Source organism: Palaemon carinicauda, chromosome 5 (assembly GCF_036898095.1).
Source record: "Palaemon carinicauda isolate YSFRI2023 chromosome 5, ASM3689809v2, whole genome shotgun sequence".
In the NCBI taxonomy this organism is placed as follows: Eukaryota; Metazoa; Arthropoda; class Malacostraca; order Decapoda; family Palaemonidae; genus Palaemon; species Palaemon carinicauda.
In genome coordinates, this window is record NC_090729.1 from 166,139,781 (window position 1) to 166,159,865 (window position 20,085).

The window sequence follows — 20,085 nt, forward strand, 5'->3', positions numbered from 1 at the left end:
ACGGGTAGGAGGAGGTGATGATGATGATGATGATGATGATGATTTTTTCCTGTCTTCCCCCTCCCACAAAAGCTCAAGTTTCCAAAACCTGAAAACATAGTCTGGATATAACCTAACCCAATATTTTTCTTGACTATTCGGCTTAAATTTCATTCGATCCAATATACTTTTTAGCAGGAAGACTGGTTCTATCTTTCTCCGTTCAAGTCGAAGCAAAACAGATAAAAGGAAACATTAAATCCCGTAAGTTTGACATTGGAAATATAGAAAAAGACAGCCAATAAACGAAGGCCTAAACCAATGGAAAATATTTTTCATAATTTCATAAAAACCAAGACAATTGAATTATATCTTTAGGGAGGCTAAGAAAAAAATAAATGTGTGAAGATTTTAGGCAAAAATATGTCAGATACTTTTTCCATCGAAGGAAAAATAACCAACATTATTTATGAAGAAGATTTTCCATGTAAACTGTGGGTCCCAAAACAATTAATTGTTCTGGGTGATGTATAGATATTGTTATTCCATCATTTCCCTTAATCGAAGTAATAGATAACAATAACAAAAAGTAGTATTATGAATATTATGTAAGTGATAGTATAAATTATAAACTTATAACTAATGACAGACATTTCAAATAAATCCTAGGAGTAATTAAATTACGAAAGTAAATGGCAAAACAATGATACATTACAATCTTTAAACATACAAGCATTTACAGATAATTACTGGAATATTTAGCAAATTATTGTAATATTACATACCAAGATTTATTGATGGATTTGAAATTCTTTAACGTTTAATCAACCTATTTTCGGTTCTATAACCCATCATATTTTTCAACTATTTATCATCATTTAATCACACTAGCGAATAGAAAGAAAAACCGCTCTGTCCAAGAATATTACGAAATCTATATAACAACATCAGCCAAAGAAGTGAAAATTAATAATTTTCGACTCTTTCAAACGATAAGCCCCAGGTCTTTCACACAGCCTTCGATTCGTTTGTAACTTTTCAAAGATTTCAAAATGGCCTTCCTTGGCTTCCATCAGCAATTGCAAAGCTAAGTTTCGTCTTTCTCACTCGCTTTAGCCCAAAGCAGTCTCAAAGATCCTTTTGCTAGCATATACTGTAGATACCTAAGATTTGTCCTTATCATATATTCAAATATATAATTAAATAAACAAATTAATACTATATATATATATATATATATATATATATATATATATATATATATATATACATATATAAACACACATATATATATGCATATAAACACACATATATATATGCAAATATACACACATATATACATATATATATATATATATATATATATATATATATATATATATATATATATATATATATATATATATATATATATATATATATGAGTCAATAAATAAATCTAAAATTGGCAATCGGGAAAATTTCCATTTAAAACGTTGTGATGATTGGAGTAATTATGCAGCATTGGTATTTTTCCTAAGAAGTTAATTCCTTATGTGGATGGATTTAAAGTAAGAAAACATTTTCTGTTTTTTTATTTTTTTCTTGAAAGCAATTTTCACGATAAGTAAAGCATTTTCAGCTAATGAAAATAAATAGTCCATTGCACAAACACATTAGATGGATACCACATACTAAATTTCAGTTTATTTGTTATTCATTTTTTCTTGGCCAAGACAATATTTCTCCTTACTGTATTTGATTTCACACAAACTGTAGTCGAAAAACATATTTATATTTTTGATGGTGGAAATTTGAAATTAATCAGATTTCACAATATAGACTAGAGAAATAATACATGAATTTCTAAGATACAAAAAGTTTTACCTATATTTTTGTTTTTCATCCCAGACAATGACAAATTCCCCCTTATACCTGCCTTGAAAGATTACTTATCAGAAGGATGCGTTCTTAGCAAAAAATAGATCGCCTGTTGACACTTACTCCAACAAACAAACAAGCGGTGGGAACGGCCCCATTCCGTCAACAAAAAACTGAGCCGGTCTCTGCAAAACTCGCGCTCGCCAAAACCAGCCGTTTTCAAATCAAATTCTTTCCTTTCTCTCATTGGGGATGTGATTTTATCTTCTGTTTCTTTCCTTTATCTAATCTCTATGTATTTATTTCTTACTTGATATCTACCTCTTTCTTTTCTCAATTACCGATGTAATTATATCTTTTATCTTTAATTTTCTTACCTTTGTCTAATCTGTGTATTTGTCAGTTGATATCGATTTCTTTTCGTGAAATGTGATGGGTTCTGTTACAATTTACCTTTACATTTCCTCATATGATGATTAATTTACTTTATTGAAAACTTTTCCCTTTTCATTTAACGTTAACCTTTCCCTTTTCATTTAATGTTATAGACTTTTCCCTTCTCATTTAACGTTAAAAGACTTTTCCCTTTTCATTTAATGTTATAGACTTTTTCCCTTTTCATTTAATATTATAGACTTTTCCCTTCTCATTTAACGTTAAAGACTTTTCCTTTTTCATTTAATGTTATAAACTTTTCCCTTCTCATTTAACGTTAAAGACTTTTCCCTTTTCATTTAATGTTATAGACTTTTCCCTTTTCATTTAACGTTAAAGACTTTTCCCTTTCCATTTAATGTTATTTATCAATGAGGGATTCCCTACCTTTTTCACCTGCGCTAACGGAACATAACAAAGATGTGTGTGACTTTAATCAAAACATACGAAGGTACATACCAGTGCAAACCACATCTTAACCTTATCTAAACTCTACTGCTCCACCACTTCATCAATCCTTATACCAGATCTGAAGAGAATGATAAAATTATCCTACCCGTTAAGATGCCACAAATCGTAGTTGAAGTATAACTAAAATGTCAGAAATTCAGGTTGCCATCCTATAAGGGGTATTCACATATCAAGACAAGCTACGATAATTATACAATGCCAATTAAGCTGTCCAAATATAGCTGAAAGGCACCATAAAGCCAATTGAATTTGCAATATGATGAGAGATAAATTATAATAATTTACAATCATGTAACAAGATTTGACTCGACTCAAGTTTAAATGACTCAAAGAGGATCAATTACTTTATACATAATGAGCTTATTTATAGACCTTGAAACTAATCAAGTCTTTATCCTGGAGAGTTTCTAATTTTATAAGTTTTTTCAAAGGCCAGTTAGGTTTGGCTTTTGTAAGTGCATGCCAATATAAGGATGCCTTAGCCAATAATAATTGTCTAGACTTTTCCACTCACCTATAAGGATGTTTTGGGTATATTTCTTACTGTTTGTACAAAGTATGAGCTAAATGAATATTTAGTATCATCGGTGATACTGAAGTGAACAATAGAAATACGCTAAATATAAATCATCTAATTTGTTTTATGAAGGTCTGTTAGTATAACTCAAATAAACAATGCTAATTCTAAGATATAACTTTCCCATCAAGTTATAATTACACCATACTTTGAATGACTAATTAAGTTTGATTAATTTTCTGGCTATTTTATTTTTTCAGACATCAGGATTGTTTATAAATCAGGTAAGCAATTTACTTGTTATATAATTTACGTAAAACGTCTACCATAATATCTATATCCATGCAATATTTCCCATTCATCAATACGTATCAGTATTGAAATTCTGCAGTTGTAAGCAATTCCGTGGGTAGCTGGATTAATAAGGACACGTTTAATAAAAAGTTAGGAAAGTAAAAAGATCTCTGTTATAGTTATTCTTCTACAATAAAATTGAAAGGAAATGCAATGTAAATTTCCATTTATCGACAAATAGCGTTTTTATCATTATCTTGGTGGTCAATTTAAGTAAAATTAAGATTATAACCCCCTTCTTAAGCTATCAAAGATTAAGTTTGATTTTGAAGATCAGCGTGACAAAAGGGAGGACTTCATATTGGGAATAATTACATAAAATAATTGAAAATATATGGTGATTCTTAACTCCTTGTTGCTGACATTTCAGGAGGAATGGGCAGATGAGATTGGGGGAACTGGTCACTGCGGCTGCAACATGACCAAGTTGGTGAAAATCGTCAGAAATCACATTCCAAGAGGACCACCTGGTATCACTGGTAGGGATGGAGTACCCGGCTCACCAGGGCTTTCAGTAAGTGAATAAGGGTTTCAATTTTATCCTAAGTATAGACTACAAATAATTACACATAAACTCAGACATGTAAATAGACATATACTGTATGTATGCATATATATAAATATATATATATATATATATATATATATATATATATATATATATATATATATATATATATATATATATATATATATATATATATATATATTGAATTTATATATGCATGTGTGTTTTTGTGTGATCACAAGGTGTGTGCATGTATGAAGGGAAAAACTCGTGAACACATATTTACATGTATAAATGTACCTATGTATGTATGTATACTCATTTCATATGTAAAACATATAGGAAATATGATATATATACATGTACATAATTTTATATATACATACAGGAAACATATTCTTATATGTGCACATACATATGTATGTGTGTACATATCTTCACCTCTTCTTCCATTGCCTTGTAATTATCATCCTTAAATGATGATAATCAAATATGCAAATATCTGTAAAACTCTAATCCCATTTCTGACAGTTCACTTGATTAAGTTTCTTTCATCGCCTAATTACATATTCTAATACCCATTTTAGCTCTCAATGGCGCTTTTTACATTGTGTGTGGATATTCTTTTCTAATCATTTATTGTACATAAAGCTAGAAGCCACTTTTATTTATTTTATTTCAAATATATTTAATCATTCGCGTAATTATGGATCTTCTGTAATAATAATTACGTCGTTTATGGCTATTTAAGATTAAGTCAGAGTAACTATAACAAAAAGTATTGTATTAAAGTTACAAAATTTTTATCCCTTCCCAACAACTTAGGGCACACCCGGACCTCAGGGCGAGAGAGGCGTACCAGGTCGCAGGGGTGAAAAGGGTGACCGTGGGGAACTAGGCTCCCCAGGACCTGAGGGACTCCAAGGATCGAAAGGAGAACCTGGTATTGACGGTACCCCTGGACCACAAGGACCTGTAGGACCACCTGGGCCACCAGGACCCCCTGGCTGGACGTGGGGCAAAGAAGAAAGCAAGACGGTATTTGTTTTTTTATTTGTTATTTCCACATGAATTTGTGATTGAGTTTTGAATGGTAATTTTTTTTATTTATATTTTTACACGTTAAATGTTTATCTCATATTTATTGTTTTTGTTACAATTTGAAGTATTATCCTTGTTTATAAATTTTGTTGAAATTTTAGTTTTATTTTTTTATTTCAGTCTGGATCATTTGCTCTACAAAATGTTTGACGTAGTTAGCGGTTAATTGCATATTATTTGAGGAAAACGTGTTATTGTAAAATCACCTACGAGAATGACAATGTTAGATTTTCCTTCCATATTACTTATATTTTTCCTTTGCCCAGTAGTATACCACATGCATGTCTGTGTGAATGTACATTCATATCACTCGTATGCATAAAGATTAATGCTACTAATATCAATATTGATGCAAGGACGTAAGTTTCCTAATTATAAGAAATCTCTTAAAATTTTGCCCCACTTTTACTTCTAATATTTTTCGTATTTTCCTTCTTCGCAACAATGACATTATTGTAAACACCAATAATCAAAATTCAAAGAGAAATCGAAGTAACATTCACAGCTTAATACAAAAATTAATACAGTTCAAGTCGGCAGATACGTGTGCACTTGAGATACATTTTCAAAAATAAAAATCTATATACATTAACAAATGACTTTGTTTATGTTCAACAGAATTTAATGAAAGACTGTCCGCAAGTTGTATATAGTAGGTACTACACCGAAATCTAACATGTACACAAGCTACTGTATTTTAGGAGTCTTGATTTAGCAAGGATGTGTTCGGAGTTTAGTTTTCAAATGTTTAAACTGATCTTAGGTTTGATTTCACTGATTTCATGCTACATGTGTACAGTATGATCCAACTTATGTAAAACGAAGTAAATAAAGATTACCACATACGCGCAAGATTGCCGTTAAATTTAACTTTAATATAACAGTCCAGCAGAATTCGCTAAATGTTCCTTGTAGTTGACAAAAAGAAAATCTTTACATTTGAAGTTAAGCACACGTTTTCAATTATTTACACACACACACACACATATATACATACATACATACATATATATATATATATATATATATATATATATATATATATATATATATATATATATATATATATATATATATATATATATATATATATATGAGAGGTACGACGCTCTGCTCTTCCGTAACACCACAAGTCTGATGCATCCGATAAAACAAAAGAATGCAGTGTGGGTGTCGCAAAATAAAAGTTTAAAGGTTACTCAGACAAGGGACAGGGCAACGTCATAGAGACCAACCAACATTACGTTTATATTATCAGCGTCCAAGATACCCTCTTCATCTAATCTATAAGATCAAATAGAAAACTAAACCTACAGAAAATCTCTAAAGCAAGTGTTCTCAACAATGGTATTGATTTAACACTCCAAAATCAAACCATTGTTCTCTAATCTTGGGTAATGCCATAGCCTCTGTACCATGTTCTTCCACTGTCTTTTGGGTTAGAGTTCTCTTGCTTGAGAGTACACTTGGGCACACAATTCAATCTTATTCTCTTCCTCTTGGATTGTTAAATCTTAATTGTTTATATAGGAGATATTTATTTTAATCTTATTGCTCTTCTTAAAATATCTTATTTTTCTTTGTTTCCTTTCCTCACTGAGCTATTTTCCCTTTTGGAGCCCCTGGGATTATAGCATCCCGCTTTTCCAACTAGGGTTGTAGCTTAGCAAGAGATGATGATAATAATAATAATAATAATAATAATAATAATAATAACTAAAAATTCTTAAAGAAATGGAAAAATTAGTACAACTTCAATGCAAGACAATAAACATGCAATAACACGTCACTCTTAGCACCCAAGCCAACGCTAATGAAAAACACTCGACATAATTATAACTTCTAATTGGCCGGACAAACCACACAATTTGGGACGAGACAGAACGCGCGCATGAACCCATGCAAGAGCCATTTCGGCGACGAAATTAAAGAAACGCTGTTGACAATTAAATGGTCCTTTTCTTTGTTAAGTGATGTCGGAATCACGCCTTCAAGATATGGATTTTTGTGACACTGTTTCTGCGATATTAGGTTTTTTATTTCTTTTCCATTTTCACTGGACTGATTATCTTACTTCTTACAAGAGTCATCATCAGAATTCACTACTAGAACCTTTATTTGTAGGCTCTGCGTTACAGCGAAAGTTATAGTAATCCCGATTCATATATTATAATTTTTCATTCTTACATGATTTTTTAAAGCCTCCTCAAATATCTTTGGGCTATAATACAAACACTATTAGTACATTCCTCGTTATATTCGAGTTATGTTGCTATTGCTGCAGCTATTCCTAATTACCATAGTGTTAACGAATGGAGAATCCTATTTTTACCGGCATCTTTGTTCAATTTCTGATTTTTATTTACACAAGAATTTTCATTAACTTTTACTTTAATATTTTCATTAATATTTTTTCCTTTTCGTTTGTCATTCTAACTAATTTGACTATGTTTGCAAACTACTGCTATGTACTATCGCATCTACTTGTTTTTGCTAGTTTTCATGAAAAAAAAAAAAAAAACTTATCTTTTAATAAATAGCTTCTTCCCAGAAAATGTTATACCGATATTACTGGTGTTATTGGTTTTTCACTACATTCAATACTGTCTAAGGATGCTATTACCACTACTAATTCTGCTGTCATTAAGCATTTTGAGTTCCTTTCGTATACCTCTCTGAACAAATTACGAAATAGTTTTGATTTCCTTATAAAATTAGTTCTTCAATGAAAGTTACATATAAATAAGCATACACATTTATGCACACACACATATACAGTATATACAGTATATATATATATATATATATATATATACATATATATATATATATATATATATATATATATATATATATATATATATATATATATATATATATATATATATATATATATATATATATATATATATATATATATCTGAAAGAAAAAAATCACACCTCCCGGGTTCTTTATTATATAGTCCAAAAGATCAAAACCCCCCAAAAATATATGAATAAAAGTATTGAATTATAAGCAGTCTATCTTTCTTATCTTTGGAATAAAAAAAGATGCGACATTGTCAAAATAAATAACCTGCTTCTTCATAAGGGTAAATTTATGGAGTAGATTCGTGTTTTCCTATATTTTCTTTCTAAGAATACTCTCAATGTCATATCGGATTTATGTTATACACTAAGCTATTACGGCATATTGCATATCGTATGTCATATTCAAACACAAACACTAAAACCCATTGTATACATATATACATATATAATACACACACACATATATATATATATATATATATATATATATATACCATATATAATATACATATACATATATATATATATATATATATATATATATATATATATATATATATATAATACCATATATACTATTTATATGTATACATATTAATCCATCTCTCTTCTTCTCTCTCATATTCTCTCTCTCTCTCTCTCTCTCTCTCTCTCTCTCTCTCTCTCTCTCTCTCTCTCTCTACTGTACATGTACTTGTCATAAACGTAAGTCCGTAATTACTATCTATCGTAATCCAAATGTCATCAGTAAATTATAAGTTCTAATCCATAAGGCATTCGGACCAGGGCGGGCAGCGTAATTCCAAAAAGAATATTCCCATTTGAAACCCGAAGTCGCGATAATATCTTTGCTACATGTTTCCCTTTATTTCTTCACCAGCCCGGGTGGACGCACCTATCTAGCTATCAGGTAAGATAGCAGCATAGCAGAAATAGTAGTAGTAATAGTAGTAAAATTAATAGTGAAAGGGATAGTTGTAAAATAGCCTTTCCTTCCCTTTTATTTGATCTTTCTTTTCCCTTGCATGAATTTCCATCAGTTGGATGTCCCGGTATGCTGTTTCGAAAATTGATATCAACTATTATAGATAGTAGCTATCATTATGCTTTAAAGCAATAATAGCCTTAAACAATTAATTTAAATTTTCACTTACACTTTTATCTGAGTTCTCAAAATAATTTCTGGTTGTTGAAGGAAATTACAATAAGAAGAAACTTGAAGTATAGTTCAGTTGCTTAATGATTGGCCGTTTTGCTTGCGTATTCGCTTCCAATTTCCTTGGTTTGCTTGTACGAAATATAGATTTTCGCGCTGCTTTACTTCTTTGCAAGAGAAAATATGTCGTCCACTTAAAAAATACTTTCACATATCGCTAATACTTAAGACTGAAATGTCACATATAAGTCAATTCATAATCAATAATTTTTTATTCTAATTTTTATCTATATGTTTTGAATATACTCACTAGTAAATATTTCGATTTTTCCAATAGTTTCACTAAGTCATATCTTTATAAGGCATGAACTATACTTAAGATATCTTTTTAAAAAGCACGAAACCATTTAATCCATAAGAAATTTATCTGCCCCTAAAATTTCTTACTATTAATCTCGCTCCTCTTCATTTAATCTGACATTTGAGTCGATGATTTAAAAATGAATGATAACGTTTTACAATTATTTTGTAATTAGTAACAGATATTTAACTTAATCTTGTAACTTTAGAGAGAGAGAGAGAGAGAGAGAGAGAGAGAGAGAGAGAGAGAGAGAGAGAGAGAGAGAGAGAGAGAGAGATTAACCAATATTCATCCCAGTAATTATCATGTTTACTTTAACAATGGACACTGGTTTGAAATGAATAAATAATTTTAACTATTTTTTTTAATTTTCTCAATTAATTTAGCTGCGTCTCCATAACATGGAAACAGTACCAAAATAAAAACAAAAACATTGGCAGTATATCTTTCATCAGAAATTATATTGGCATGAAAATAAGAATGTTTGTTACTCTCATCAATAAAATCATTCTCTCTCTCTCTCTCTCTCTCTCTCTCTCTCTCTCTCTCTCTCTCTCTCTCTCTCTCTCTCTCTCTCTCTCTCTCTCTCAAAACAATTATAATTTTCAACATTCAATATTTCAAAATATTTCATGTATAGAAAACATATCTTCCTTCGTTTGAATTCAAGTCATTTAGCTTTCAGAATTAATTAAGATTCTACAAAAAATCTTCATTACTCTACTTTCGGATTGTTGAAACGAAGAACAAAAATGTCTATAATAAATTAATGTTTACGAACTACAACTCTCATATATTTTTTCCGACTGGATAATACAAAATAATACAGTAGAAAATATCTATAAAAAAGATATTATTGCAAACAAAACTAAAAGCTCTTTATACACAATTTATATATACATACATACATACATACATACATACATATATATATATATATATATATATACATATATATATATATATATATATATATATATATATATAAATTATGAATACACAGTATATAAAATCAATTACACACACATATATATATATATATATATGTATATATATATATATATACATATGCATATATATATATAAAATATGTATACACGGTATATAAAACTAATATATATATATATATATATATATATATATGTATGTATATATATATATATATATATATATATATATATATATATATCTATATCTGTGTTTGTTTGTGTGCGCGCGCGTGCTTGCCTTTATTAATCATCATCATATCTTATCGCACCATTGTTCTACCCATTATTAGCCATAATGAATAATCATGACAAATAATCACGAATGTACACTAAACACATGTATTACTAAGATGTCCCTTTGTCTAACGACTGTCCCTTCTGGCCTCAGGTGGACGGCGTCATCGACCCAGACGTGATGCCCGTTATGCAAACAGGCGAGCCAGGATCCCCTGGAAGGCGTGGTCTCCCTGGAGAACCAGGGCCAAGGGGACTAAGAGGACATCCAGGAGAGAAGGGAGACAGGGGCTTCACTGGACCCAAGGGCACAAAGGGAGAAGAGGTTTGTTACTGTCAGTCTTTATTAAATGGCTGTTTCCAGTTATGGTTGTCTGGCCGAAAACCGATTCTTTGGAATTAGTTCTTATGAAATAGCTTAGCTAATGGTCGTTACTTGGTTGGGTTTGGTACAGTTGGCTTCATTAATTCCGGTACTCTTCACGTAAAGCTAAACAGGCGTTAGTGTACCGGAATTAATGAAGCCAACTGTACCAATCAGCTGTTTTCCTATTCCTGGTGGGAATTAAATCTATGGAGCCAACCGTTGTTAAATGAAGAACTTGTCCCCAGTCTTTCCCAATTATCCCGTTTTGACTGAAAAAAATATTTCACTATCTTCATTTGGCGAAAAAAAAAAAATTTCTATACGGAAATTTTTGATACATGACTATATATAGGTCGAATAAAGTTCTAAACATTAAAACTTCTAACAAATTGATAGTTTTATCATGAAAAATATAAGTTAAGTAATGTCATGAGAGAATTTGTGAGATGAGATAGAAAGTGGAACTCTGAAGAAGCTTCCTGATCTGAGTCGGTTCATTGTAATGTGGTAAAAAATATACGTCACCCGCAAGATAAGTGCAATAAGTGGAACTCCTCCCTCAACGTAACTTTACCCATAGAACTGCTAAACAAAGTCAACTAAACACTGATTATGGAGACCATACCTCAAAGATTTACGAAAACATCATTTACCAAAATAGGTAGATAACCACCGGTAGAAGTAAGAATTGTGCTTGGTGACTTCCGAGGTTTGAGATCTTGATCAGTGTTTGCAACATATCTCCTAATGACCGTCAATGTAGTTAGGGTAATCTGAGATGCTGCATTAATCAATCACCGAATACTTTTCAAACACGACTTTCACTATCTTTCCCTCAGGGTATTCAAGGCAGAAGTGGTCGCGTTGGTGACAAAGGAACTCGAGGTCCCCCAGGAGTCGACGGTCTTCCAGGAACAATGGGACACAAAGGACAAAAAGGTGAAATAATAGTTCCGTCACACATATCCTAAATATCCTTCACATGCATCCTAAATAGGACGCAGATATTCCATATTTTATCTATTTATGTCTGTCACTCTATATATAATTTAAATTACTTTTTTATTTGCCTCTTTGTAGGCTACAATCCTCAAATATTTCAAAACATGTCCCATATTTTTCTTTACTTCTTGCCTTTGGATCATCATTTGGCGCTCCATAGATTCTTTATACTCAATTATTTTTCAACAATGTAGACCTTACACTTACCATTGCTTTGTACAATATTTTATTTACTCTAAATAAATAATGTTTCTATATACGTTAGAATATTCACATACATCAATATTAATTAATATATATAAAATTCTTCTTGTGAAATAACGACGAATCAATAACCAAATCAGTAAAGCAACGATTCCAACAAGCGATGTATCAACAGCTGTATATTTCTATATTTTCTTATCCCCAGGAGACAAAGGAGATATCGGTGAAGGACGACCAGGTCCTCGAGGGCCACCAGGCTTAAAAGGAAGTCAGTTCTACAGCCCTGAGGAACTTCGAACAGAAATCCTTTCCTCCCTCAAGTTCTTTGTGGAGAGCAACGGCGGCCAGATGACCAACCTACGCACGAGTAATTAAAACAGTTTTTCCAGTCTACAAGGACTTTGCTATATCATTCATAACTTTTCAAGTCTGCATAACTTATCTAGAATTAATAGTGTCTATCTAATTTAACTGATAATGAAATTCACAACTGATTCGTCTGTTCTAAATAAAACACCGGTAGTAGTCAATGTGCCATTTTAATTCTTGAGAACAATTATCTACACGAGTTTGCCTCTCTTTGGCCAAATAAAATAACCTTATTAGTGGAGTTGCATTCAAACTAAAGCTATAGAGATTAGTAAGTGGTTCACAGTGCTGGAACTAGGCAATATAAATTAATATTGAATGGGAAATTCTTACCAAAATAAGCTTGAGACAGTGGTGGGTTTTCGTGATAAGTTTGTCCTTTGCTGTATCAATTATGATAATTAATGGCACCTCTTGGTATTCCTACCAGAGATCCTAGGTTAGAAAAAGCAAGGATTCTGGTATAACCAAGCGACCTCTGATTATTCTTTATACTTTATCTTAGTCCTGCATTTATTACGTTAGAAGTAATTTTGAGCAAGCAATGTATAGTTTACGTCTATTCATCCGTTTATTTATAATAAAACCCGGATCTTTCTTCAGTTGCTGAACGGATCGAGATGGTGATGCCCAAAGGAGCAGATGGTTTGCCAGGAACCCCTGGTCGTCCAGGCCCTAAAGGAGAGGAAGGACGACAAGGGCCCCAAGGACCAGTAGGATACCCAGGTCCTCCAGGACCACTGGTAAGAATAAGCTTGGCTGAAGTGTTAGTAAAATAGGCAAGTGTTAAAGTTTAAGAGACAGGTTCAAGTGATTCATTGTAGGGGCTGATTAGAATAATTCATTAAGAGATCAATGAGATTGGCGATGAGGAATTTGAAGTTCAAAGCCTACAGACGTAAGTACACTGGGTCACTAACATCAAAGTGTTAGTTACAAATATGATTGCGTTGATAATTTTCTAGAATAAGGTGTTATTGTTTGAAACAAGTTTTTCAACGTTTTCTGGTCACGTTCAGTGGCATTGTGAGACGTATAACTAGTCGGTATCTCCTAGTCCCTCGGGTAGGATGGAGTAGTATAGTCATTCCCTCGTGGGAGGGGGGAGGGGGTGGGAAGGGTCATCTGCGAGTGTGCTTATCTAAGTATTTAGCCGTCATTTATGACGGGTCACGTAAACAAACTATTAATAACCCTAATGCAAACTCTCTCTCTCTCTCTCTCTCTCTCTCTCTCTCTCTCTCTCTCTCTCTCTCTCTCTCCTCTCTCTCTCTCTCTCTCCTCATCATCATATGTTAGGGAGAACCTGGAGAAGAGGGCCCCGAAGGAAGACCAGGAAATCCCGGACCCAAGGGCGAACCAGGTGCACCAGGACCTATCCAGCTTTCCAATGGAACAATTATTGAAATTAAGGTAATTCTACAAATGTAATAAGAAACTGTTGCAAGTTTAATTGCTTTTGTTGCAAATTTAATAAACAACAAATGTTACTTTACTTGCCTTTATTTTATATCATACTACAAAGAAAAGACTAAAATATATTTCTGGTTAAATTGTTATATAGTTGAAGTTTAATTGATAACTCAAAGAGGATAAATTTTACTTCTGTGCAGCAAATTTCTCAATGCCTATTACTAAATTAATTTTTTTTTATTTGCAAAGATAAAAGTTAAAAGTTAACATTGCATTATCATAAGGATTTGATGAAATCTTTCTGGTGAAAGTAAATCATGAAATTATAATATCTGTGACTCGACGAGAATGAGAATAGAAGAAATCTTCCATAATTATAAAATAATTTTTCACGTTCAATGAAATACAATCCATTCAATCATAGCTTCAACTGCACTGTAATCACCATACTCTTCACGCGCGAAAACTTAAGCCTCTGAAGTTATGTTTCAATAGATTTAGCAACATAACAATGAACATCGAATCAACCATCTAAGATCAATTCTCAACATTCTTTTGCAATTTGATTGCAAAAGTACTTCATATATATCTTTCTTCAATTCTCTTCAATTCGTAAGACTTTCAATCAATTCTCTTGATTCCCAAAAACCTCAACCAGAATATCTTCAACCCTTTGGGAGAAGTGTTAGATTACTTCAACCCTCAGATATTATTTACAGTCAAATGTTATTAGGTTCTTGCAGTTCTATTGTAACGTCACATTCTTTTTCAACTTTTAGAAAACTTTTCTTCAAAATGCTAAACAGAAATTTGTCATATATTCTTTACAACTTTTAGACAGTTATATATTTTTTATAGCCTTTAGAATAGATATTTATATATTTTCTTATAACCTTAGATATTCATATGACATTTTCTTATACCTTCTATATATCTATATGCTATCTTATGACCTTTAAATATGTATGACATTTTCTTATAACCTTCAAATATTTATCAGATATTTTCCTCATAACATTTAAGAATTTATCAAATATCTATCATGACTTTTAAAGTGCCAAATAACTTTATCACCTTTTAAAATTTATCAGGTACTTTTTAACACGAAATAGAATTTCATCTAATTATTATTCGCAGGGCCAAAAGGGCGACGCAGGCCTCAACGGCGCTCCAGGTAAAAGAGGACAAAACGGGCCTGCTGGCCCTCCCGGTCCACCTGGACCCGCATCTCCTCCAGGCAAGTCGCGATGCTTTCAAAGTTCGCCATTTATAAAGAATGGAAATTTCTTTGGTTTTGTTTTCCTTTATAGTAACAAAGCTCTTAACTATTGCTAACAAAAATATTAGCTGGTGATTTGTGAATATATCAAGCGTCTCTCGTTATGTCTTTCTTTCTATACTTATAAACCCATGTTAACATATGCCACACATACACACACATATACATATATACATACAGTATTATACAGTATTTATATCTAAATATACATCCATATACATATAATAAATATATATATATATATATATATATATATATATATATATATATATATACACACATATATATCCATAAATACACACATATATAAATATGCATAAATTACATACTTCCATCTCAAAATGAAACAGAAATCCCCCCCCCAAAAAAAAAAAAAAATTCCTAAGTCCAAGAAAAAGTAATGGAGGAAAGAAAATAACTGACACCCAATCAAGCGTCCCTAAACGAAACGCAGAAATAATAAAAAACCTTATTTACATATTTCTATCCTTTTTTGAAGGTCCCTACGCAACACCCCTCGACACAACATTCGCTTACGATGGTTTCAGTAACAAAGGTGAAAAAGGAGAAAGGGGGCCCCCAGGACCACCAGGTCCCCCTGGTCCCTCTACTAGTGCCATGGGGCGTGGTGCTACTTATTTGGAAGGTGGCCTCTATGGATTAGTGGTAAGGGCGAGCAATGCTTCATTAAGCTTCAGTATATATAGGTCCCCTCCTCCTTAATTTTAACGAATATAAAATAAAGATTAAGCATATATTGATTTTTTCTAGAAACATTTTCAAAATTGATTCCATATATAGCTGGCGATAGTCCAGATTTAGGTTTTGTAGCCGCTTCTTGAAAATATAAATGGTTTTTCAAGTAGTAATGGGATGAATATAGTCTTAATGTAGAAAGCTCCATTTCCTGTTAATTAAATTTTCCTGATAATTAACTTTTATGGGCGAATCTATTATAGGAGTGTAGTGTTTGCTGCAGGTAACTGCAATTTATACAAATAACTGTATTATACATGCTTGCTTCCGAGTCCCGTGAAGAATAAAACATTCGATATATATATATATATATATATATATATATATATATATATATATATATATATATATATATATATATATATATATATATATAATATACACATAGTATATTCTGCCTTATTTTCGGCTTATTCTTTTTTTTAGGCTCGCCCTCGTCCTCCTCCTGGCTTCAGCGAATTTGATTCCGTTGGCATGTCACCAGCTCTACCTGGAACCACCCACATGAGTTCAACTGGAATTGCAGGACCTCCTGGACCTCCTGGTCCTTCTGGACCCCCTGGACCTGCCGGACCTCCTGGAACGCCAGGTCTTCCAGCACCCTCATCTGCCGAACCTGAATACATTCCAGTTCCTGGCCCCCCTGGTCCACCAGTGAGTAATAAAAGCATTACCATGCAACTATTATGGGGCGTACTACTTCGAAGTACTACTTCGAAGTTATACTTCCATTCATGGTACACGATTTTGCTACACCCGCTACTGAGGTTTTGGTAATTTTGCAAAGTTCTGAATCTGGCAATCGTCTTTCTAAGTAAATTCATATTTTCTTTCGAAGTTCACCATCCAATTAGTTTTAATCTTTCGGAATAACTGCAACTATGAGTTCATACAGTTTTGTCTCTAAAGATTTTGGAACAATCTTGTGTTACTCCAAGTGTTCCCTTCAAAATATATTCAGAGATATCGCCTATAAAGTCACTAAACTTTTGATACTAGGGAATTGCCATTTTCTTTACTTCTACGGTGTTTACTGTTCTGTTTATCTCGGGTTAATTGAAAAATAACCGGCGAGCAGTTAGTTGCACGTTAATAAATCGCAAATATATCACAGAAAATTGTAAATCTTACCATCGAGATTTTTTAGCCCATTGTAAATAGGGTTCTACATTGTTTCCTCAGGGTCTCTCTCAATAGCTAACTAGAGTAATCCACAAACCCTCAATGATACACCGTTGTTTTCTATTGAACTTGCTATTAATCCTCCAATAAAATTAGTTTTGTCTTGGAATGTCACTAGTTAAAAGATTGTATAATGATGAAATAAGAAGAATGGCAGGCTTTAGAGATTATAGAGGTGATAGGTGTGTTACGACTGAGATGGTATGGGCACGTGTTGAAGATGGATGGTGGGGAGAGAGTGAGGAAGGGCTTGGGAGAAACCTGATAGGGAGAGAAGATCGAAAGAAAGGCAGAGAATTAGATGGTGAGATAAGGGGATGGATGATATGGAGAGAAGAGGTTTGGTTGGAAGAGCATGCCTTTAATAGAAAGCATTGGAGAGGTCACATCTGGCAACCGATCCGTTAATGTAAGGAAAACGGTCGGAAAGAAGAATTGTCTCTTAAAAATTGTGATTCGAGTTCCTTTCTTTCCAGGGACCTCCCGGCCCACCCGGAACATCAGGATCATTCTCTTTCACTCCCCCAAGATATGGATTTGGTAAGAGGAGTTTATTTCGTTGTATGACCTTTACTGTTGTAAAGTAAAAATGACATAAGAATTATAACTTAGTTAACTCTTAACTTAAGCATTTTAGGATTTTGGATCAATAATTGTAAATGAACCCTCAAATAAAATTATTTTTATAAATGGATGAGGTTAACGTAGATTTTTAATTCTATTTCGATGCCAATAAAAAACACTCCTCTATACATGTGTAATACTGGCAATTAACTGAAATATTCCTTTCGTCTAAACAATCTCAAAACACCAACTTTATTCTGAAATAGCATAGACAGTCTAATATTGTCAATCAAAATCAACCATATGCCACAATAATTATTTTTTCATTAAAGTAAATTCTATTGAAATCCTCTATTTTCTATACAATTTCTATCTGAAGGCGGCTCCCCTTCTACAATGAATGACATATATGAAACACCATCAGCAACTTCCAACCTCGGAATTGGATCAAGCGCAACGCTCACTTTCACATCTCGCCCAGCGATGCTTCAGGTAATCAAAAAATTTATTCTATCCATCTTTGCATCTAAAATTTGTCTCCATAATGGTGATCAGTTAACCTTTTGGAAACGTTCTTCCCTAGCTATCTGCTAGGACGGGAGTTCGAGATCCACTCAAGCTCGATAGTGTCTAGTAGTGTCTGCAACCTCACCATCCTTGTGAGCTATGGATAGCGGGTTTTAGTGGGAGAGGGACTAGAGCTCTACCAACCGAGTTATCGCCAGTCATTGCCTGGCCCTCCCCGCTTCAGCTAGATGGAGAGGAGGCTTAGGCACTGATCACATCTATATATATTCAGTCTCTAGGGCACTGTCCTGTCCCTTACCTCTGCCATCTATGAGCAGCCTTTAAACACTTCCACCGATCAATTATTTGGCAACATGATAATGGCTTCATACATCCAGATTCTTCACCCGTTTAGTAATCACAAAAAAAGACACAATATAATGTAACTTATACAGAAAAACCAATCTACCAGTTCTATTTAGGTATAGCTTGAAGTAAGAGAGCCACAGGAGGGCAAGGTTTGATATGAGGGTCGGGGTCAAGGGATTCACAAATGTAATCGAAAGCTAGGCCTCAATGAGGCAGGGCAAATCCTACGTAGTGAAACCATTCAACTAGTGTTTATGTCTTTCTTTCCCAACAGGCATGGTCCCAACATGACCGAGGAACTCTAGCTTATGTACTGGATGACGATTCCCTATTCCTGAGAGCAGCCAGAGGATGGCGGGAAGTTACGGTGAGTAACGTATTGAAGAAACAATTTGTTATCATCCGTTTTATATATATGGTCAATAGTTCCTTTAGATCATTAGAAAAGGAATTCCCATTAACAGGTATTTCCAGAATACTCGTTTTGCTAGATATAAAATATTGCCAAGTACGTTAGTATCCTCATCTTCAAATACACACAAGAAATCCTTTTCAGTTGATATCTATATGTTTCTTATTTATGTTCTAATGAAAATTCTTCAACTTAACAGGTATGAAATGTAGCCCAAGGATGAAGATTGCAAATATATATACATCGTCTAAAACAGTGAAATCTTGGGAATAAAATAAAGGGATGAAAAATTATTAAAAAAATATTTTCACTATTTTTGTTTTCCGTGCTAAACAAAATGGGTTCTTTTACATATTACACATTTATTATTCTTAATTCGACCATTATTTTTGGGGAGTTTTCACTGACATAAAATAGTAGTTAACATCCAGTCTTTTATCATGTTAGAAACATGTATACTACGTTGTAAAAATTACGTAAAATTTCTATTAAGGAGACTTTTCAGAAAGAATGATTCAATATAATTCTATTTTAAAACACGAGTTTAGCCATAAAGAATGCGCATTCATTTCCACAACCTCATGGGAAAATGAATTATAAGCGTGAAATCTGGATAACCTATTTATGATGAAAAGTAAACTTCCAGAACATGAATATTCACAATGAACGTCGTTATCATGAATTTTCAGTCATGAAAATTTCTGTTATGAAACCGGTTTAGAGCTCAATAAAATTATTGAATATATGTAATCTTCTTTCCAGAAAACCAGGTTTATTCTGAATGAAAACGACGGCTGTAAATGTAGGCCCTTCCGGTAAACTTTCTAATCCCCTATGTAGAATAATGACCTTATAAAATATAAAATGAATTTTATGATTATTCCA

The 20,085-nt window shown here is 32.6% G+C and overlaps 1 protein-coding gene and 1 long non-coding RNA gene across 7 annotated transcripts in view; one reads left to right on the plus strand and one right to left on the minus strand.

The window, feature by feature from the left end:
* The window catches only part of LOC137640651 (uncharacterized), a 160,495-nt gene that overhangs the window by 92,085 nt on the left and 48,325 nt on the right, over positions 1-20,085 (minus strand). The gene's annotated exons all lie outside the window — the stretch shown is intronic.
* Positions 1-20,085, plus strand: part of LOC137640648 (collagen alpha-1(XVIII) chain-like) — a 76,361-nt gene that overhangs the window by 48,323 nt on the left and 7,953 nt on the right. For 2 of the 4 annotated variants that reach the window (XM_068373145.1, XM_068373146.1), the window contains exons 4-18: positions 3,523-3,546; positions 3,987-4,130; positions 4,950-5,162; positions 8,917-8,946; positions 10,931-11,101; positions 11,983-12,082; positions 12,555-12,716; positions 13,322-13,461; positions 14,018-14,131; positions 15,269-15,368; positions 15,910-16,076; positions 16,593-16,820; positions 17,825-17,888; positions 18,292-18,404; positions 19,063-19,155. In XM_068373145.1, coding sequence (XP_068229246.1) covers positions 3,523-3,546; positions 3,987-4,130; positions 4,950-5,162; positions 8,917-8,946; positions 10,931-11,101; positions 11,983-12,082; positions 12,555-12,716; positions 13,322-13,461; positions 14,018-14,131; positions 15,269-15,368; positions 15,910-16,076; positions 16,593-16,820; positions 17,825-17,888; positions 18,292-18,404; positions 19,063-19,155 — 1,863 coding nt within the window. The remainder of the gene's footprint in view (positions 1-3,522; positions 3,547-3,986; positions 4,131-4,949; positions 5,163-8,916; positions 8,947-10,930; positions 11,102-11,982; positions 12,083-12,554; positions 12,717-13,321; positions 13,462-14,017; positions 14,132-15,268; positions 15,369-15,909; positions 16,077-16,592; positions 16,821-17,824; positions 17,889-18,291; positions 18,405-19,062; positions 19,156-20,085) is intronic. The other 2 variants (XM_068373148.1, XM_068373147.1) reach the window with 2 other exon arrangements.